This window comes from Balaenoptera physalus (genome assembly GCF_965194825.1).
Source record: "Balaenoptera physalus genome assembly, chromosome: 6".
NCBI classification, from domain to species: Eukaryota; Metazoa; Chordata; class Mammalia; order Artiodactyla; family Balaenopteridae; genus Balaenoptera; species Balaenoptera physalus.
The window spans coordinates 106,289,913-106,313,225 of NC_138885.1; the positions used below are offsets into that span (position 1 = coordinate 106,289,913).

Sequence of the window (23,313 nt, forward strand, 5' to 3'; positions counted from 1 at the left end):
CGCATTGTATTTAGTTATCAATCTCTTTGGACTCCTCCAATCTAAGACAGTTCCCCCTTCATTCTTCATCTTTCATGACCTTGACATTTTGGCTGGTTGTTTTGTAGAACGTCCCTTAATTTGGATCCCTTTTAATGCTAAAAGACTTTCACAAACTCTCATATGACTATAGTTGTACTTTTGAGTATCTGCTCATTGAGAATATATTTATTGACAAGAAGTTGCACTAAAGTGAAGGATTTTGATTTTGCTCATAACGATGCCTTCCACATACATTTGAAAAATTGTATGTATATCTGTGAGATAATTTTTATTTACTATACTGGCAATGCTTAGGTATATTTAGTTTCATCTACCCCTGTGATATTTTGGAAGCTCCTCCTGAGGTCAGCAGCCCACAGTCATACACACATCAAGGCAGAGGTTCTCAAAGAAAGTTTGGAGAAGACCATTGACAGTTGGTAGATCAGATAACATCAAGAGCTAATGTTCACTGCATCTTTGAGAATTTATTGTGTGTTTGTACTCTATTCTTTCCCAAGAGTTTTGCATGCATTATATCATTTGAGCCTCACAATAGTACCTCTAAGACAAGTACTATTATTAGCATTCCCATTCTACAGCGGAAGAAATTAAGATTTCGAGCCTGTAGGTGACTTGCCCAAGGTCACACATCTACTGCACAGCAACACTGGGATTTGAACACAGTTCTGCTTGGCTCTGAAAGCCCCATATGCTTCTCCACCATGCTAATTTTCTCCAAAAACATCTCTGATTTTTTGCTTCCATTGTTCCTATGTCTGGAAAAGCCTTCATTTCCTATTTTCCAAATTCTTTCCCTGGTTCAGTCTTTAAGGCCTCGTGCTAAGGGCATTCTTCTAGGGAGATTTCTTCTGGTGGAAAGAGAAATTGGATTTATACAAACCCCAGGTACTGCTCCTCCACCTGATAAGGCATAAAAGAGGACAACAGAATTAGAAGGGGCTTGGATATTCCTGAGTACAACCTCTTCCTTATATAATAACAATAACTACTACTATTTATTGCATGCTTACTGTGGGTCAGCAGTGTTCTAAATGTTTGGCATGTGTTATCTCATTTAAATCCTACAGCAACCCTAAGAGGGAGGTACTCATACAGTGGAGGGGGAGACTTCTAGAGCTCACCCACATCTGGATTTCCTCTCTTTCCAGGTACCTAGGAGGATGACACTCCCCACCCCTGCTGCCGTTAGGCAGAGCCATGTTTCTAGATCCAGCCAAGTTGTAGGCGAGTGTGATGCGCCATTCCAGAGCTGAAGCACTTCATTGTTGGTATTCAGTGAGCTGTGAGGAAGCGAGCTGTGCACCATCTGTTGCCTTACTCTGGGACTCTGGGGCTTCCCCAGAGAGGCCCTTGATTGGACTTTGCTCAAGAATACCCTCTGAACATAATTCAGGAGTGGGATTGATGGTTGTATTCATCAGGGAAATTAACATTAGCTGGGCAATGTCTTAACACAATCAAAGTTTGCATCTCTCCCTCATGGCACAGTTCCAAGGTGGTTAGACTTTTCCATCTTGTGGCTGTCACATGTGAAACTTGTAGCTCTCAGATCACAGAGGCAGGGATGGAGAGAGATGCAAGAGGCATCCCTTCCTGCCTCTGCCCTGAGTGACACATGTCCCTTCCTTCTTAGTCACATGGTCCTGTGCCCACTCAACTACCTCCCTCTCCTCTACCAGTGCCCACACCTCTGTTTCTTATATGTCTGGGAACCTCAGGTCTGGTGGAAGCATTTCTCCTTCTTATTTGGCTTCCTCCTCAAGCTGCTGCCTAGTAAACAATATTACTGTGAACTAGTCACCTACTTTGGAATTGTCAAAGCTAATGGTTAGAAATGCAAATTCCAGGGCACCACCCTGGGGCCATGGCCCAGGACTCTGCATTTTCCCCTTCCTGACGCACTTCTCGGTGCCCACAGATGTCTCAGAACTATTGTAATGTGCGCAGCCCAGGTCAGTGTTATCCAAACTTCAGTCACTTACACTGTTCGACACATTCATACTATTGTTTTCTTCATACGTAACATTTTTCTGTAAATGTCTCATATTTTTACTTCATTCAATTTATTTCTAAAGGAGACTTTTTGTCACTACCATAAGTGAAAAACCAGTATCATTAACCATAAAAAGAAGAGACAAGTTGTGCTAATACAATAGAATATTATTCAGCACTAAAAAGGAATGTGCTATCAAGCCAGGAAAAGACGTAACCGTAAATGCATACCACTAAATGAAAGAAGCCGATCTAAAAAGGCTGCATACTGCATGATTTCAACGATATGACATTCTGGAAAAGGCCAGACTCTATTGCAGGATTAGGGGGTGGGAGCAGAGGGATGAATGGGGGGAGCACAGGGGATTTTTCAGGTAGTGAAACTATTCTGTATGATACTATAACGGTAGATACATGTCATCATGCTTTTGTCAAAGCCCTTAGAACGTACACCACCAAGAGTGAACTGCAATGCAAATTATGGACTTTAGGTAATAACAATGTGTCAGCGTTGGTTCATCAATTGGAAAAAAAACACCACTCTGATGCAGGATGTTGATGGTGGGGGAAGTAGGGAGGAGGGGTGGGAGTGAGTATATGGGAACTCAGTTTTTCTTTGAACATTAAATTGCTTTAAAAAATAAAGTCTGGGGCTTCCCTGGTGGCGCAGTGGTTGAGAATCTGCCTGCTAATGCAGGGGACACGGGTTCGAGCCCTGGTCTGGGAGAATCCCACATACCGCGGAGCAACTGGTCCCGTGAGCCACAACTACTGAGCCTGCGCGTCTGGAGCCTGTGCTCTGCAACGGGAGGGGCCGCGACAGTGAGAGGCCCGCGCACGGCGATGAGGAGTGGCCCCCGCTTGCCGCAACTAGAGAAAGCCCTCGCACGAAACGAAGACCCAACACAGCCAAAAATAAATAAATAAATAAATAAATAAATAAATAAATAAATAAATAAAGTAGCTATTAAAAAAAAACAAAACAGTAAATGGTTTAAAAAATAAATAAATAAAGTCTGTTAATAAAAAAGAATAGACACAAATGCAAGAAAAACAAGATTAACAGATTCTAGCTAGATATTGCTGCATGTCCAAAGACTCTGGGCCTCGTGCCTTCTCTCTTTGTTTGCAGAGGAGATTGACAAGCGTTAGAAGGGTGTTAAAGACATATTATCTCTTCAATGAGATTTTCTCCTGGACATAATCATAAGGCATGAGAGCAAAATGAGAAGAGAACAACATTCTCACTTGAGGATCTATGTTATTTAACATCGTGTCTGTCTGGGGTATCCATCCTATCCCAGCTTTCAGAAACACTAGTCTAGGCACGACCCTGAATGCAAACACCTCGCTGTCACATGTTGAGCAGGTTTTTCCGCTGCCACTTCCTCAACACCCTCCTCCGTGTGCATGGTCTGCTCCTGGCCTCTAGGGACTCAGAGTCCAGAAAAGTGTCTTTCTGCACAGTTCCTGCCAAGCAGAGAGTGTTGCTTAACAAAGATCTGTCAGGGACATGGTGGTGATGGAGATGGTAAAGACAAATATGTTAGGAGTGAGGGACCCAGGCAGGAGAAGACAGAGGTTCAGCAGAGTCAGGCAATGAAAAGCAGAAAGTCAGCCAAACAGAGACACTGGATCTAAACGTGCATCCCTGATGGTCAGGCACAAAACAGCTGGGGTTTACTGTGGTCAAAGCACAGCCTTAATCAGAGTATCTGATTTTTTAAGGTTGTAGTGAGATAGTGTGGTAGAAAAGGCAGCAGTGTAATCTGGGGGCCCCACTCCAGGTCTCTGAGCTACACGAACAGAACGGGATAAATATTGTTCCCATTTAATGAACAGCTGCTGTGTGCCTAGAACTTTAATCCTGCCCACTCCTTATGACAAGTGTTCAAGCTCAGTATTTTATTCCTGTTTTATAAACAATGAAATCTAGGTGCAGGGAGGTTAAATAAGTCACACAAGATCACCCAGCTGGGAAGGGCCCAAATTGTGATTTAAATCCATGTCTTTCTGACTTGAAATCCCATGTTCTTCCCATCCTTCTGAAATTGTACGAGAAAAGATCTGCTCCTGGTCAAGTGGTCGCAAGCCAGGGTAATGATCACTATGATTACGAGAACAAGAATCATTGCTATTTGTCATTATAGAATCAGAAAAGGAGGTTGGATGGGGTGAAAGGTATCTCAAGGGATTGTCCATATCCCCCTTGCTTGGCATTTTAATTTATATAGACACATACATACACATATGTGCCTATGTACACACAAGCAAATATGCCTTCTACTACCAAAGATAACTCTATCAGTCTGGAACCAAAGATAACTCCATCAGTCTGGAATGAACATGTGCCAGGACGGAGGGGAAAGGATCAACAAACACTGAATCCCTACTGTATGCAGAGCCCTATGCTAGCCACCTGGGTGGTTTCAAAAGGCTTCTTCTGGAGAAATTGATGTTGATTCTCTTCAACCACATCCAGAGTAACCTTTCACTGAAGAAGGAAACTAATTTGATCTGTTTTCCTCAACACCTCTGAGCACAGACCCTGGAGATATTCTCATCAGAGCAATGAGAATTGCTCTGGGTGCAAGACTGGGGCTTGTGTGTCCTCTTTGTGGGCTTGGATCACAGAGTTGGACAGAGCTTCTATTCGCAGATCCCCTTCTTTGCGGACAGTTTGCATCTATGTAGAACTCAAATTATAACTTATTCAATTTTACCTATTTTGTCATGCGTCGGTCATTCCCATGTGCATCCCATTTTTACTTTTAACATACACAGAGGGAGGCATCAAACGTGTCCTATATGTAATACAGAGTCTAAGTGACTCTATCTTACATATGATACTTCTTGAGAGGGGGATGGTATACAGTTCAGCCCGCACAGTATTCACTTGCCAGCTCCTTTACATCTGGGCTCACTTCCAACCTGGCTTCCTTCTCAGCAAACAAGAAGCAGCTAGCTCATTCCCACACTCTTTTGAGTATCCCCTCCCCGTCAAACCTACCCCCCTCCCCCAACTCACAAACCACAGCTGGGCTTCTCCAACGTACCAGCTGGAAAAAAGAGCAGAGAGAGAGAGAGAAATTGATTCCCAGTATCTCTCCTTTCTTCTTCCAGGCTCTTTTGAAATGCATATTTCACTCCTGCTCTACTGGCTTTATTAAGTAATTCTCTGTATGGGGCCCTCAGCTAGAAGCCACACCCAATAAATTAGCCAACCACGACAAACAGATGCAGTCTGGCAAGTGAAGAAGGATTACTCCAAAGTGAACACCGTGCAGAGGATCTACAGACAGTTGAGGTGAGAATCACTCCACCACTGTCAAGACACCAGGTGTCTCCCCTCCTCCAGTCCCTAATTCTGTCTGTGAATGACAGACAGCTTCACTCAACACTTTATTCACATGTATGCACATGCATGTGTGTGCATGTAAAGAATAGATAGTTAAATATGGAAAATAGCCAGGGACCCAATGGTGAGGTTTGAACATCCTTACATCATCTCCCAATAAAGTATTAGAGCACTGGTGAGAACCCTAAGGAAGTGGTCCTTGGACCTTCCAGTTTAAACAGGACCAGGACTGGCAGATGTAGCAACTGAAAAACTACTGTGGGAAAAAAAATCTCAGATGGGAAAATGAAAATAGCTCACTCATGACTTTGGGGAAGGTGTGGCAAGTGTGCTTCCCCTTTCCTGGGATGGTTTTGCATCCTAGGTCCATGATGGTATCTGTTCCCTACCATTCATGAAATGCTTGCTCTCCTATTGTATGTGCATGGTGTAAATTCAGGATTGCAGCAATCACGTGCTTGCCAACAACTTAGGATTTCTATAAACACAGGACAGAGAATATTCTTTGTGATCTTTGCTGAAGATGCATTTTTCCATGCCATGTATTATATACACGGGAAATAGATATTCTGGGACTAGATGACTCCTTGAATTGGAAGGGATGCAGACCCATCTCTTTGTGCTTAGATTAAAAATCTCTCTGGACCCCAAGAAATCTCATAACGAACCCCAAGTCTCAAGCTCAAAAGGGATCTTGAGGGTCACAAGTTCCAGTTGCCCACTTGAGCCCTCTTTCTAAGGCAGCCTATACTATCTTGCGACAGCTTTGATAGAAGGTTCTTTCTGATATCAAAACCCAAGTTGGCTTCCCTGGAGATTCCATCACTGGCCAAGGCACTGCCCTTTGTGATTCCACAGAACAGGTCTGTCCCTTCTTGCGCACAACACACGGTCAGCATTTGATGCCAGTGAATATTCTTCTCCCTTGCAGTCTCTTCTCCCCAGTTCCCCTACCTGTGGGGCTGCCCACTGGATGAGCTCTAAAGGCTCATTCATTCAACAAATAATTATAGAGCGTGAAGCAAGTGCCAGGAACTGGATTGATGAGCAAACACAACCAAGTCATTGCTTCCAGGGATCTTACAGTCCCTTCGCAGTACCTCCCTTAGACCCAGGCAAGAGGGCCCCTTGCTATAGAAAGCTCCACTCTGGCCCTTCTTCAGCTGCATGCTTCTCATAGGGTGAGGCGCCTACAGGGTCAAGGACCCACATCCTCTTTCTAGAACATGCTTCAGTTACCTGGAACCCTGGAATGCCTGCCTATTCAGCCATGAGCCTGCTCCCAAAACCTGCATGGTTCTCTTTCTTCAGAATCAAAGGGAGAGGGGCAAGGGGAAGCTCTTTGGAGCTGGTATAGATAGAGCCTGGACAAGCCAGTGGGTGTGCCCACACATGTATGTCCAAGGCTTTTTATGGTGCAGGATGGAGCCAGCAGTGGAAAGAGAATCAGATCAGAGTGGTCTGTTGACCAAAGGCCAGATATCCCCATTTGGCTAGTACAGAATTCAGAGGACTCTAACAGTTTTAAATTCAAATCTGTCTTCCAGGTTGTTTTGAAGGTATATTTGTCAGGATAGAAGGATAAAATGTACTTTGTTTAACAGTTTGTTAGCTGGATTTATTACTTTTAAATATTTTGGTCTATGATATGTGAGCCTCCATCCATACTCTTGCCCTGGGGTCCATAAATGTTAGGGATGGGTCTATTCTTTGCGGATACAGATATTCGTTAATTAATCACACAAAGAAATGTAAAATTGAACCATATTTCTAAGAAAAATAATATACCATTTGGGTCTCTCCTAAAATGCTCTGCTTGATATCCATTCCCAGGGTTCTCCTTGCATCTTGGGGTCTCCAGGCTCCCTTGAGCCCTGCAAAGCCCTTCTCTTATTTTCTGAGATCCCAAAACACTGACTAAAATATTTCACACTACTCTTGCCCCTTCTGAACTCAGAGCTTCAGAGAAATGAACCCTAGGAAGAATAAGGGAGGCAGACCAAGATTGTTAATCTCTTCCAGACTCATTTCCTGCTTTTCATTAGGTCCAAAACAGATGCCCCATCACCACACTGCCATGGTAGATTCCATCTTTGTACCCACTCCAGGGGCTCCACAGCTGACCCAGCCTGGGAGGTGGTTTCACCTCTTTGTTATGGTATCCGTGTGTCTCACATCTCTTCTGCTTCCAGCTGTCTAAACTCAGCCTAAGTCTATTTCTTCTCACTTGGTCTGCAGCAGCAGGAGAGAAACCTTCTCTGACTAATTGGGGAAAAGGTAGCAAATTCATCCACTTGTTTCTCTGAATAGGCACCCCACACACTAGCTGCTTTTAAGCATGCATCTCTTTCTCGTCCCCGATATTACTGTAATTCACCAGCGACTCACTGTCTGTGTGTCCTTGATCTCTCTCAGCCTCTGTGATGTCTGGGTTAGATTGTGAAACTCCCTGAGGGGGCAGGGCCACATCTGCCCTGTGTCTCCAGACCCTGCTCAGCAGAGCAGCCCACATAGGTAGGCACTTAATATAGACTTTTGATGATGGAAAGAGAAGAACAGCACTCTGTCTAGAGCATTGTGAGGGGGCAAGAAGAAATCTACTACCACAGACAGACCATGTCACAGCAGCCCTCCTGCCAGACTGGGAGCTGGGGCACACTTTTTCCTTTTAAACAAGGTGTGTGTGGGGGGGCACTGTCTCTTGCCTCTGAGATAACAGCAACAACAAACACTGTGACAGCATGTCTCTAATCGTGTTGACTGATCTGACGCTCAGAATAACCTTATGAATTTGGGGACTATCATTATTATCCCAGTTTTCAAATGAGAAACCTGAGGCACAGAGAAGTTGTGCAAATTGTTCAGGCCTCAAACTGGGGCCATCTGCCTTCGGAGACCTCAGCTTACCCACCACGGCACATGGTCCCTTGACGTGAACTAGTGGAGCTTCAAGCAGAAATGGAGAGTGAAGAGTTGCCGACCGGGCTCTTGTCCCACACTCTCGCAGAGCCTTGATCGACTGACCCCTATCCCACCTGAATGACTGGCTGAGGGGAGGAGAGTGGCTACTCAGTCAGCTGTCCAGCATGGAACCAAGTTGGCCCTCAAAGCATTTGTTCACACCCCATCCCTCTCCCTCCTCCTATCTTTTCTATTTCTCAAACATGCTAAGCTTGTTCACACTTGGGTCTCCTCCACCTGGAAAGCTCTTCCTCTAGACCTACGTATGCATCGTTGGGTCCTTCTCATCACTTAGGTGTCAGCTCAGATGGTACATTCTTAGGGAGGCTGTTCCCGATCACTCTGTGTAATGTAGCTCCCAAGCCCTCCCTTTCATTCTTGTCTAACTCATTTTCCTGTTTTGCCTTCATCACAGCACTCAACACCATCCGAAATCACTTTATTTGTCTACTAGTTTACTTGTTTATTTCTGCATCTTCACTAGAACTTTAGGTTCAGGAGAGCAGAGAGCTCATCTGTTTTGTTCACTCCTGGACACTCAGGGTCTGAAACAACATCTGGCATGCTGTAGGTACCCAACAAACATTTGCTAAATAAATGCATGTGTGAATGAATAAGTAGTAAGTCCTTTATAGATATGTGCAGATATGGAACTAGCTGGATCCTTCAGTTTCCTGCCCCTCACCACATACATTTCAAGCCATTGGCAGGAAGAGACCAAATTTTCAGTTTTGGCAGCCTTTTAGCCCCTGGAGCAGTGGCAAAAGACTGGGGAGCTGTTCAGTCCCTTTGTCTGGGCCGAGAAAAGACCAAGACATTCAGCTACTGAGCCTGCAGACTGTCTGCACTCCATTCAGGGCCACGTGTGGACAATTGCTGGACAGCTCCCTCCTTGAACAGAAAACAAAATACTGAAATCTCAGCTTTTCACTTTCTCTGTCTGACTGTCTCTCTCCCTCTCTTCCTTCTCTAGAGAGTTTTCCCCACCTCCTCCTCTTTGTCTCCCTTCCTCATTGAAATCCTGTGAAGAAAAACAAGCAAAAAGTGGGAAAATGTGTTCACATCTAACGCATGTTACTCTTATTACTAATAACACAATCCCATTAAAATCTCCTGGCTGCTGCGCAAATAAAGCAAACCCCCAAAGTATAATAATCATATGCAGGGAGTGCTTGATTTGATCCAGTCTTAGTATCAACATGACCCCCTATCCCTCCCACATAATAACAGAGCCCATTCCTTTATTGGTGTTAGCTTTTTTTTTTATTCCATGCTTTATTTATGACACATTGTAAAAATAACAAACAAGAAAGGAAAGCTCCTAACCTCCAACCAGACCCTGTATCACGTGAGGGTATTTCACAATATTCCTAATAATCCTTTTTTTCCTTTTATTTAGCAAAATACTGCTTTTCCATGAGCAAAATACATGCCATTATATATTAATCACTTTCAAGTCATTTTCAGGTTCATTATCTTCCAGATCCTCTCAACACATTTATAAGCAAATGAGGGGAATAGAAAAAGGTTCCTCTAAATCACAGAAGTTGGAAAAGGGGCTCAAGGGTATAAAGAAATCTGAAGAAGTTCACACAACAGGTAAATACCATCCAGAACAGGCTCCAAGTCCTGCTGTATTCTAGAGACAAGGGTGTTCTTGCCAGAAGCCACACTCCCAGTGGCCCCTGTGACATGCAGACCTGAACCAGGGCACATGGAAGAAGAAAGAAATAGCTTAAGAAGTTAGGAAGCTAAATAAGTCCTTTTTTTTTTTTTTTTTTTGAGAAGATGGGGCTTCTGATTGGGGCAGATGCTGACTGGGGGCATCCTAAATGAAGCACAATTCTTGTTCTCAGCCCCGCCACTCCTCCTTGCGTCTGTGCTGGAGGGCCAGCACTGGAAGAGGGGCACAGTGCAGGCACCCTGGGCCTTCTTGCCTAACAAGAGTCCTTGGCTCTGGGCTGCAGTCCAGTTGGGACTTCAGGCAATCCTAGACACAAGAAGGAGGAACCCAGCCCTCAGCCTCTCAGAGACATTTATTCACACTGAGATCAACATCACCTCCTCTCAGAATGCCCAGGCCATGGCCCCAGTCATCATCTGTCCCTGAAGTGCCCTGCCCATTCTGGGCAAAGACAGAATGAATGAAAATGTCAGTGAAGCCTGACTCTCACAGAGAAAGCCTTCAGCAAGAACCAGAGCCACTCAGGAGCATCAGCATGGCATCCTACTACACCATCACTTGTCCAAGGAGCACCGAGAAGTCTTACCCCACTTCCGGGAAACTAGTGAAGAAGTGGCTGATGTGACCACATAACCCTGCCCAGGGTGCAACTGAATGTTCTTTCACCAGCATCACTAACTAGATCAGATTTTCAGGTGAACCTTTCTGATCTGGGATTCTGTGGAAAGTGTTGCCACAATTCATGATTCTAGAAGAATGTGCACATACTATCCAGCACTGCAGAAACTAGATTGAAAGTGGAGCTAGAGAGGGTGGGGTGAGTATGTCTGTGAAAATCTGAGTGAATGTGGTAGGGAGAACCCTTGGCCTTGGGAAGACTCTGGTCCATAAGGTACTAAACATCTCCTATCCTGGATGGGGAGAGTTTAAGGGACTTTCTAAGTTTGTGTGCTTCAGGCCTGAGAAGGGAAATGGTTATGACAAGACTCCTTACTTCCTTCTCCATATTCCTTACACTCACCCTCACCCTACTTACCCACCTGCGTTCAACCTAGAAAAACTTGAGTCTGCCAAGAAGTGTCATAGCAAACTGTATAGTCTTCATGAACTTACAATCCCTCTCCATTTCCTCCTCGGTGACTGCTGAGGATGTCAATATAATATGGGAGGGGTTAGTATCAAAGTGAAGGAACAGGCATAGGCTTGCTGAGGACAAGATCTCCACACACTATCAGAGAGGGAAGAAGTCTGAATCTAGAACTGAAAATGGGCTGGGGGAATGTCTGTCACTAACAACAAATCAGATACAAGGATATCTCGGCAACAAGCGTGAATGTACCACCAAGTTTCTTCATTTCACCCCTTCCAACTTTTGAATCTTCTACTCTGAGGATGCTTATGGAATTTTTGGATGGAATTGAACATATCCCAATTGAGCATTGGAAGGAAAATGCAAAAATGGGGTACAACTGAGCCACCAAACAGGCTCCGCCAGGCACCAGACACCTCTTGGGCAAACTTAACCACATGAGACATCATTGGAGAGCCCTTAAAGCTTACAGTCCTCACACTAGAAACAGCACAATGGTTCCCCAGGGCAAGTAGGCGACTAGCAACCTGCAAGACCTGGAGATCCCAGAAGGAAGCAGGAAAAGGGAAGAAAGGGTCTCACCTGTTCCGGCCCCTGGAAGCAGATGCGGCAGAGCGGGGTTCTTATGCCACTGTCCAGGCTGCTGCCCAGTGAGTAGCGATCCTCAGCCTTTCCCTTACAGAGGTCATCTGAAGAGGCACTGCTGAGCAGCGAGGCAGGTGGCTCTGTGGCTGGGCCACCCCAGTCATCTTCCACTGAAGGTGGCAAAGGCGGCAGAGGTGGCAGGGGAGGGGTCTCCCTGCCCACGCCTTCTCGAGGCCCCCTCCAGCCTGCCCACCCCCCGGCACCCGGAGCCGGAAGGGTGTTGTTGGCTGCCACGCCGGGGGGCTGGGGTTCGCCGTGCATGGGCAGGGGCGCTGGAGGGGGCCGCCGCAGGAGGAGAACCTTCAGGTCATTGAAGAGCATGCGGCAGCGGCCCTTGAGGAGACCCTGGTGGCGCAGCATCTGGGGAGCTGGGGAGCACAGGCCACAGTGGTACCAGGCACAGCAGTACCACCACCACCACCAGGGCAGCCCACTCAGGGGCATCAGCATGTGCCCGGTGGAAGCAGAGAGAGCGGGAGGGGCAGGCGGAGTCTTTGCAGAGGATGGGATCGGTTGAGGGGGTCCACAGTGTGTCTGTGCTATGGGGGGAGGCTTCGTTCTCACTGGCTCCTCTTACCTCCCTTCCAAGTAACAAATAAATTGCCCCCAGGACTGACGACTGTGAGTCACTGCTTCTGAACTCTACCTGGGAAGCCCAACAACAGCAAAAATTTTCTTGGCCCTCCACCTCTACCCCAACCTTAAGCTTTGCTCAGAGTGTCTCCTTTTTGCTTTTGACCTGGTGGCACTGGTAGGGGCAGGGGCATAGAAAAAAAAAAAATGTTGAGGATGGGCTGTCAGGGCCTTGAGATCATGTCTAATTGTTAGAAAGTTCCCCAGGAGAGACTTATTGGGTTTTTCTCAAATGCCTAGGCAGTGGGAAATCTTTTCTTTCATATAAAAGGGTGGGGAAGGTTATCAATAAAATTTGGAGTGGACTGAGCTGGGCTTAGGACAAGCTAGCTCAGTGAAGAATTGAAGACTGCATGTGCTAGAGAGAAAAGATAGTTTCCCTCAGGTAACAGGAGGTTGGTTGTGAGGGGGTGAGGGAGGTAAGGTGGGGAAGAGAGGAGATTGGGAGAAGTTTTAATTCTCCTGGGCAGAAAACTGGGGCAATTAACCCCCAGAAGCACCAGAGTTACTTTTAAGAGAGCAGCGGGGGGTAGGGAAGGGATTCAGGTGAAACTGGGCAAGGGGCTTGTGCTTTGCCTTTGCAGCCAAAGGGCTGCACAGAAGAGGGGAAAGCCAATTAGGAGAAGAGAGGTGGGAAAATCAGGGACTGGGGTGGGGGGGGCGGGGAAAGAAAGGGAAAAACAGAAAAGACCGTTTAACCCTTGCAGAGCCACCTCCCTCCTGAGCTTTAAGATCCTGGCTAGAAGAAGGGTGTGTGTTTGGGGGGTGGGAGGCCGAGAGCGGAGTAGAGATAAGGGGTAGAGAATAGGGGCTTGTGGGAGGGGACTACATGGTCTCAGCCCCCCGCCCGCCCCTGCGGCAGTCTGTAAACCCGCGGCCCCCTTCCCTTGGCTCCATCAAATGTCCCTTTGGGCGAGGGGCAAGGGCCGGGATAAGGGCAGGTCCGGGCGGGTGGGTGGCCTCGCCTTCTCCTCGGGTGCCTCCTCGGGGCCGCTGCCGCCCTCCTTCTCTTGCTCCGGGTCTGCCCGAGGCCGCCGATGCTGCGGCGGCGGCGACCGCTGGTCGGCGTCCGGGTGTCTCCGGGGCGGGGGCTGCTCCGGCTCGTCCTCCGGCTGCTGCTCGCCGTCCGACGCGGCCAAGACTCCCGGCTTCATGATCCTCCTCCCCCTCCTCCTCCTTCCCGGGGGGCCGGCCCCAAGCCCCCGCGCCCGGGCAGCGCTGCCATGCAACCGGAGGCGAGGCAGGCGTAGGGGCGGGGGCGGCTCAGGAGTGAGGAGTCGGGCGAATAAAAACCGAAATAATACTAGTGGAATAAGAATAATTCGGTTCTCAAATAATCAGGAAAGAGTGCTGCTGGGTGGGTGCGGGCAGAGGAGGGCGGCTGCTGGGTCTTCAGGGCAGCTCTGCCTCCGCGGCCCCTACCAAGGGCGGCCTCGGGCGGCTCTCTCCCCCCCGCCCCTCCCTCCTCTCCGCCGCCTCTGGCTGGCTGGGCTCTCGCTGTTGCTACCTCTCTTCCCAGAAGCAACGAGGTGAGGCTTGTTTGCGGTGCCAGCTGAGGGTGGGGAGGGGGAACCGAAGCGGCGTGGCCGAGGTGAGAGGTAGCCAGCACTTGGCTCCGGCTTGGTCCTCGCGACTCCCCAAAACCATATATAAATATATCTCTTATGAAAGGCGAGAGGAAGCAAATCAGATTCCAGGCTGCTGCCAGGTGTTGTCTCGTCTTCCGCCGTTGCTCAGCACCCGCCCGCCGCGACTGCTGCCCCCCCTGGCTCAGTTCCCGAAGGGGTGGTGCTGGAAGGGAGGTGGCAGGCGGTGAGCTGACCGTCCGAGGTCTGGAAACAGGGTTCCTGGAGCAGAGAAGTCTCTCAGCTACCTCCGCCGCCGCCGCCGCTGCATTCAGCACTCCGGGCGAGTGGACAGCTCCCACCCAGACCCTGAGCGTCACGCGAGTGGGGGGCCTGACGCAGACGCCAGGGAGGGATTGAGGAGGGAAAGAGGCGAGAGGGAGAGGGAGAGAGAGGAGGAGGGAAAAACTGTTGGAGGCAAGGAGATGGGGAGGGACCAAGCGAAAGGGAAGGAAGGAGAAGGAGGGATTTAGGAAGGAAGGGAGGAGGGAGCAAAGTGGTGAAAGAGCGAGAAAGGCAAGTGGGGTAGAGAGGAGCATTCATGTACTAACTCGTGCATTTCCCTCCCGCTGGAGAGTCTCCGTGTGGACGGTACCGCTGTAGAATTTCTTCCCTCTGTACACGGCCCCCCTCCATGCACATACACAGAGACGTCTACATCTCAACCAGAGTCTGTTTCCCTGCTCATGTGAACATTTTAAGCAGATACCAGTCTGCGAGCGTTGAAAGAGATACATTTTTGTGACTCTTGCACTGATGCTGGAACTTGATGGAGACTAAGTCCCTCATGACTAGGAACTCATGAGAAGAAAGTATTTCTAACAGGGAGAGGGATGCTAACACATTTTTGCCAGTTTCTTCTAGAATTTAAGCTCCAAAGGACGGGAATTTTTTTTTTTTTTTTTGGTCTGTTTAAATCTTATGTGCCTAGGTCAGAGATAGCATGTGGCAGGTACTTAATACATCTTTTTTGAATGGATTATGATCACCATCACCAAAGCCATCATTACTCCAAACCATAGACCTCTTTCAATTGTAGTCATAAGAATCCGGAGCAATATTGCAGGCTCATCTTAACCAATATCTCCAACCTCCCCTCTATTTGAGACTTTCACTGAGCCACTGATAAGAGGTAACTTGAAATGGATGTTAATTTCCTCTCTTATTTCTATTCTGACTCATGTCATCCTACTGCATCCTTCTCAGTGAGTTGCTAGTGAATAGAAAAGTGTCCCTAAGTGTGAAGAAGAAGAAAATTTAAAGTGGTCTGTACAAATACTGAGTACTTGCAGCTGTAGACTTCAGTCATTTAAAACTTAGGATTTCTTGGGCTTCCCTGGTGGCGCAGTGGTTGAGAATCTGCCTGCCAATGCAGGGGACACGGGTTCGAGCCCTGGTCTGGGAAGATCCCACATGCCGCGGAGCAACTAGGCCCGTGAGCCACAACTACTGAGCCTGCGCGTCTGGAGCCTGTGCTCCGCAACAAGAGAGGCCGCCATAGTGAGAGGCCCGCGCACTGCGATGAAGAGTGGCCCCTGCTCGCCGCAACTAGAGAAAGCCCCCGCACAGAAACAAAGACCCAACACAGCCATAAATAAATAAATAAATAACTTAGGATTTCTTTCTTGCCTTTCCTCATAACTGCTCCCCCAACACCCGCCCCACACACACACACCTCCAAGGTCATAGACTTGGATAAGCTATCCCAATGAATCATCTACACTCCTTTAAAAATGTTGGAGCCATAGACAGAGTAGCATGCAAAAATCTCTGCTCCAAAATATCATTGGCATGAAGTTCAGCCCTGTGAATCACAAGAACACTACACCTTTGCTGCCATCTCCTTCAATGATTCATTCTTACAAGATCTAAGGAGTAAGGACTTCAGTGTGGGTCTTGGTTAACCCAGGGTGGTTGCTTGTTTGAATCATGCCTCAGCACCCACCATGGATGCTGACACCTGGCCCAAGGTGAGTGGTTGGAAAAGGATGGTGACACTGTTAATAACTACAAAATAATATGTATTTTATTGATACGAGTATGACCACTGTGCTGCAAAATTTTTTTCTTTGCTTAAAAAAAGTCCATCTGCTCTCAAAGAAAATTCTCTGTGCTCCACATTACCCTGTGCTTGCCGAGGACGTTGTGTGAATTACACTCTATAATAATGATCTCATCATATATTCATCTCCCTTTACATGACTCAGAGCTCCTTGAAGGCAAGAATCAGTATTTATATTTGAATCATCAGCACATAATATAGCGCCTAAAGTCTGGTGGGTGATCAAGAAAATGAACACTGAATGAATGAATGGCCTTTTTATTTCAATGAAGCTACTGTATTTCTCCTCTTCATCTTAGACACACACATGTGAATGCTCTCATACATAACTGAATATCTGCTTTACCTAAAATTGAGTTTCAGGGTTTTATGCCAATAAGATACTAGTTCCAAGTGTGTCATGCAAGTAAATTGGGGCAGGAGATAGAAATGCCATATGAAGCTTGTATTCAGAGTCACTGAAAGGGGTGATATCCATAAGAAGACTATTTTTTTCCAACCCTTCCACTGAGAGCAAAAAGATTTCTAGAAAGAGAAAGTTGCTAAGGATGGGAGGCAACAACAAGACTGTCTTCAAAAAACCTAGAAAGCTTGACATTTCTGTTTTGAATATAATGTAAATCTTGAAGAGCGCCTCACTGAGTTGGATTCTTCTTATCCTGACGATAAAACAGTTGTTGGGAGCCCCCAAGAATAAAAGTCAGAGATCAATGGGTCTCCATTTAAGCACTCAAAAAATATTTACTAAACCCCAATCATAGGCAAGGAGTTGTATTGGAAGATGTGGGGAACACAAAAACGAATTGGTTGGAATTGCACCCTGTAGGGTCTAGTACTATAAATATGTACACAATCATAATATAAGTTATAAAATAATAAATGCTACAAAGGTAGTAAAAGTTTTGGAGTGTTTAGAATAAGGAGGTAATTAAGGCTTACACCTTGGCAGCAATTAGGAAAGGTGGGAGGAGGTGGAGATGCCAGAGCTCCAGGAAAGCCTTTTTTAAGAAGTGACATTTGGGACTTCCCGGGTGGCGCAGTGGTTAAGAGTCTGCCTGTCAGCCAATGCAGGGGACACGGGTTTGATCCCTGGTCCGGGACGATCCCACATGCCGCGGAGCAACTAAGTCCGTCCACCACAACTACTGAGCCTGCGCTCTAGAGCCCGCGAGCCACAACTACTGAGCCTGTGTGCCACAACTAGTGAAGCCCTCGCGCCTAGAGCCTGTGCTCCGTAACAGGAGAAGCCACCACAATGAGAAGCCCACCCACCGCAACGAAGAGTAGTCCCTACTCACCGCAACTAGAGAAAGCCCGTGTGCAGCAGCAAAGACCCAACTCAGCCAAAAATAAATAAATAAAATAAAATAAAAAGAAGTGACATTTGAACTGAGTTAATATGTAGCATTCAGAGGAGGGAAGTATATTTCTGGCAATGGGAATGCTGAATACTTTAGTTTTTCCATTTTTCTGGAGTGGAAGGTGCTTGAAGATAAGTAGCTGGAAGTGAGGTCAGAAAGGTAGGCTGAAACCAGATTACAGAAGGCACTGAACTACTCTGGGAGAAGATTTATTCATTGACCAGGTACTTGTTTTAATAGTTTTAAAGATTTGGAGCTGAAGGTGAATGGCAGAAATAAACTTTATCTCTGAGCAGGTTAATTAACTGGATGGGATTTCACTGCTAACAGGTGAGAAGCAATCAATATTTTTCATTTCATGCCAGAAAGTTCTCAGCTCCTTAACAGATTTATTCTTTTAAATGAGGTTGTTTTCAGATATATTTCATTACATACAGAGATGCTGGGGTCATATGAATTAGAAGAGCAGAAGAATCAGAGGCTCCAAGGAATAGTCTTCAGGAAGAAATATTAGGAGATGCGGAGTTTCAGAAAAGACTTATTATGGAGGCCATTGCACTTGTTTCACCAACCAGGGGAGCCCTAAACAGATCCCATCTATTAGCTATTGTTTCTTTTCCTAGACAGAGAGTACTCAGGGTAGGAGGCATTTTACAGAGGCTGGGGGAAAAAGAGAAGTCCAGAAAGATTAGGTGACTCTGTGCCTAAGATTCCATAGCAAAGTAATCGTCAGACAAGGGCTAGAACTTATACATCTTCTAATCCTCAATACAGTTTGCTTTCCACTAATTCACAGTTGACTCTCTTTAAGCATATAGTTCCTCAAGAATACTTGCAGAATTACTGTTGTCATGCAGGTTACTAATAGCTACCATATACTGAGCCACACACCTTTTGCCTATGTACTTATTAAAAATAACAGTTCTTATGTGCCACCCCAAGTCTACTGAATATGAATTTCTTAGGGAGCAACCTGAGAATCTGCATTTTAACAAGCATCTTGCCCAAGTGATTTTTTTGATCTTCAAAACTCCTTAAGTGGTAGGTATTATCCACATTTTTTGGACGAGAAAAGCGAGGCTCAGAGAAATTAAGTCTAAAGTTACATACAGTTGGTGAACACCAAAGCTGAGATTCTAACAGAGGCCCCTCTCAACCTAAAGTGTACGCTCTTCTTATGCTGGAACTCTGCCTTTTAAATTAAATTCCCTGGTGCCACACAGAATTCCCACACAGTTATTATCTGTCTGTCATACTGTGTCCCATGTCAAAAATAGTTCAAAACTCAGGCTAAGGTGTGGTAGGCAGCTTCTAAAAGGGGTTCTAATGCTCCCCACCTTCTGGTATTCATGCCCTTGTGTAAATGCCTCCTTTGGAGTGTGGGCTGGACTTAGTGACTTGTTTCTAATAAATAGAATACAGTCAAAGTGATGGGATGTCACCGCAGAGATCAGGTTATGAACGACTGTGACTTCCATCTTGCTCTCATTCTCTCTCTGGCTCTTCTCACCTGCTCACTCTGATGGAAATCAGATGCTGTGTTGTGAGCTGCACTATGGAGAGGCCCATGTGGCAAGGAGCTGAGGACAGACGGCCTCCAGCCAACGGCCAGCAAGGAACCAAGGCCCTTAGTCCAACAGCCCACAAGGAACTGATTGCCAACAATCACATGAGTGATTGTTCAATGGGCTTGGAATCAAATCCTTCCCCAGTTGAGCCTTGAGCTCGGCTGACATCTTGTTTGCAGCCTCATGAAAGAACCTGAGCCAGAGGACCCAGCTAAGCTGTGCCTGGATTTCTGACCTATGGAACTGTGCGATAAATGTAGTTGTTTTAAGCCCTCTGTATGTTATCACAACCCTCACTTCCAACACATATATAGAGACATCTACCTCTCAACCAGAGTCCATTTCTCTGCATGTAAGCATTTTGAGTCAATTGTCACCTTCAAGCCTTGGGAACGATAAAGTTTGGGGAATCTCTCATTGAACCTGGGGACTTGGTGGAGACTAAATCTCTCACGACTAAGAACTCATGAGAAGGCAATGCTTCAAACAGGGAGTGAGATGTTAGCATCATGTCCTTCCACTTCCTCTTCTAGAATTTAAGCTCCGTGGGGGAGGGGTTTTTTGCTTTGTTTAGTTTTGGTTTTTTGGTTTTGGTCCATTTTGATCCCATGTGCCTAGGTCCGTGACGGCATGTAGTAGGTGCTCAATACATATTTGCCAAATGAATTATGACCACCCCCACCATCAGCATAGTCACTGTTACGGCAAGCTATAGACCTCTTTCAGTTGTGGACTGTAAGAATCTAGAGCAATATTACAGCCCCGTCTTAACCAATATCCCAGCCTCCTTATCCAAACTTTCACTGAGACACTAATAAGGAATAATTCGAAATGGATTTTAATTTCCTCTCCTATTTCTGCTCCTGACTCATGTCACTTTACCCTATTCCTCTCAAGGAGTTTCTAGTGAGCAGAAAAGTGTCCCCAAATGTGAGAAACACATTAAGTTTTGGAGTAATTTTTTACACAGCAATTGGTAACTCATACATAGGGCACTGAGAACATCAGTCACTGTGCCTGTGTTTCTGTGCCCCAAGGCACTCTACTCTGACCTCAGATGAAGAGTTTGACCATTCACAGGACAATGCAAGTGTACATGTGAGAGATCACCAGGAAAAAGAAGTACTTTGGTATGCTTAATTTGTGGGCTCAACTTAAGACCTAGGAGAGTTCCTCTCAAGCCTTAGTGTGCTTTAAAGGTCAGCTTGGGTGGTTGTTGAAAGTGCAGATTTCCTGGGTAGATTCTCATTTCCAGAGATTCTAACTTAGTATGTCTAGTATGGCACTTGGGATATGCCTTTTTGTCTAGTTCCTCTTGAGCTCCATTGTGGAGAATACCGGCTTAGAAGACAAAGCTCAGAGCCAGGACCTCACCCTCCCACCATCAGCCGTCACATGAGCAGGGCTGGCCATTCCCCTGCTCTGAGTTGATATTCTTCTCCAGACAGGAGTGAGTAAAGAGCAATTTCCAAATCAATGTCAGAAAGAGGCAACGCAGTGATATGGAAAAGGTGTTGAGAAGAGATTTGTGCATTTACCCTTGGAGTCTAGACCATTCCTGGTGACAGGAATTCAGTAGGAAGCAAGACAGATGAAGGTTTTGCTCTCACAATGTCCACATCCTAGTGTGGAAAACAGATAAGTAGACAAATAAATAAAACAAGTAATTTCATATGGTGATAAGCGCTATAACGAAACTAAACGGGTTAATGTGACAGGGAATGACGCACTAGCACGTGTATTGACTGGAGGGAAATAGATGGTGAGGACAGGGAAGACTTCCTGAATTTAGACCAAAAAGGTGAAAAGGAACTAATGATGTAAAGATCTGCGGTAGAATATTCCAATCAGAGAAGTCAATAAGCAGAGAGCTTCAGCTGGAAATGATGTAGCACGTTAGGGGAACAGAGAGAAGGCCAGTGTGACTGGAGAGTAGGGCATGAGGGGAGGGGTGATGGAAAATGAAATCGGAGAGGAGGACAAGAATCACATCATGGAGAGTCCTGTAACAATGGTGAAAGAGACTGCATTTAATTCTAAGTGAGCTGGGACACCACTGAAGGATTTTAAGTAATGATTTTCTATTTTTTAAAAGGTCACTCTGGTTGCTGAGTAGGGAGTGGATTGGAGGTCTACCATTTCTTGAACACTTACAATATGCCAGACACTGTGCCAAAAATTTTATAGGCTTTATCTCATTTAATCTGCACAACAAACTTATGGGTTAGATACTACTGTTTTTCATATTTTATAGAAGAGGGAACTGAGGCTCAGACAGTTAAGTAACTTGCCCAAGATCAAACAGCTGGTATGTGGCTATGGTGGCTGATACCAGTGGTCACCAAGATTTCTGATTCTCCTGACTGAAACAGTAGTGAAGTGGGGATCAAAACCAAGTCTTTCTGAACCACAAGTCAGTATCCTTAACTACTGGGCAATACTGCTTCTCCTTACCTCATTATCCATGAAGACCTCTTAGATAAAGTTATGGCCTTGAAAAGATGAAAGAAAGAGGATCTAAGAAAAAAATGTAATCCTAATGAGGACAATTACTAGAGGAATAAAAGAAGAAAGAGATTAGTAGAAAGTCATGCCTGTCTTTCCTTTTCTTACTATCTATGTCAATTTAAAAAAATACAGAAAATAAAAAGGAGAATTTCTCAGAAAAATATTTATAGTTAGGGTATCCAGGTTTTTTGCTCATGATCAAGGAATTAATTGTGGCTACTCCTCATTGAAAATAATTTTGCAGCCCATCTCTAGGGAAGCATAAATGGAAATGCTCTCTACTTTGGAATAAAGCCTCCAAGCTATGGCCCTTCTACTTGCAAGCAGGACAGAATCTCCATTTGGGTCACTGTTCCCTATGTGGCCTCTTTCTTGCTTCAGTAATGACCATTTGTTAGTTTAAGACTGTTTATTAATCTAAACCACCTTCCCTTTCAGCCTTCCATCACCCATCATTCTCAAAATCCCAAGGATTGACAGTCTCTGTATCTAAGTTTGGAAAGAACCCAGGTAATGAGGCCAGTGTCCCCATATCTAAAGGCAATTGTGTAAGAAATTATAGTCTCCCAAGGTTACTAGGAAACCTGAGTTTAAAGGGATTACATTGGTAACCAAGATGTTAAAATGACCCCATTTTCTTGACTTAAAAATATAATACTTTCTATCAGAAAAAAAAGGAAAAAGAATAAAGGATTGACCAAGAAGATGGCAGCTATTGCCCACATATTCATATACCTATGGATGAGAACACAGAGTGCCCGGTCTTATGCACATTCCCAAACATGTCTACAAACTGGGAACAGCTATGAGAGGATTTGCAAATTAGCCTCATGTTTACACATTTTTGGTCAACTATAATTACTTGTTTATTAGAACAGAGGCTTCCTTGTTTATTACAGTCATTATAGTCTGTCAGTAAGAGATAATGTTCCTGAATTTCACAAGTATGTGTGAATTGCGCAAATCTTGCCAGCCCTAGCTAGGACTCACTCTCAATGAAAATGCTCGGAGAAGATAATTCTCAAGGAGGCACAGAATTTTATTTCAGCTAATAAGGAATTATCTTGCCCAACAGAATGGGAAATATTCCCCTAAGCAAGGAATTTGCAGCAAACGCCTTCTTACTTGGCACTAATCTATTCATCTCTTCAGCAATGTTAGGCACTTACTTGATATGTGTGTTCTTACTCCATTCTTATCACAACCCTCTAATGTAGGGATCAGTGGTCCCATTTTCTAGATAAGGAAACTAAGACTCAGAGAGGTCAGGTAACTTGCACTGAGGGCCATGCCTAAGATCCATATCCGGGCCTTTCTTTCTACAAAGTCCATGTTTTGTTCATTCTCCACAGACACATACCACTCATGCGGACTAGGCTAGTTTTTCTGGGGTACATAACTGCAGGGGTGTATATAAAAGGAATTGCTGGATGACAGGACCAGGACCAGCAGGTAGTCTCGAGGTTAGAAAAGGAGAGGTATGACAGCATGTTAAGGTAGGGGAGCTGGTGATGGGAAGAGGTTGTATTGTTTGCTGAGGAAGTTAGAAAACACAATGAGTAGCTGGGAATTTGGAAAACCAAAATTCATTTGTCTGGCTGTTGTGGATGAGGGTTGGACAACCAGGACATTAATTAGGTCTTTGATTACATTTAATCCTTTTTACTTTTGCAGATGCTTGGGGAGGGACAGAGTTTGTGGCACATAAATGATGCTTTGCACTGAGTGGTCTCTGGCTGTGTCAGCACAAGGAGTTGGGGTCATTGCAATCATAATGGGAA

The 23,313-nt window shown here is 45.6% G+C and overlaps 1 protein-coding gene across 6 annotated transcripts in view; it reads right to left on the reverse strand.

Moving 5' to 3' along the window:
• MARCHF4 (membrane associated ring-CH-type finger 4) overlaps positions 1 to 22,183 on the reverse strand; it is a 109,736-nt gene extending 87,553 nt beyond the window's left edge. For all 6 annotated transcript variants that reach the window (XR_014265303.1, XM_082467438.1, XM_082467437.1 and 3 more), the window contains exon 1: positions 11,713 to 22,183. Coding sequence is in view for 5 of the 6 variants with exons in the window: in XM_082467438.1 (XP_082323564.1) it covers positions 11,713 to 12,225 (513 nt within the window). In the remaining variant the exon portion in view is untranslated. The remainder of the gene's footprint in view (positions 1 to 11,712) is intronic.
• Between the last annotated feature and the right edge of the window lie 1,130 nt (positions 22,184 to 23,313).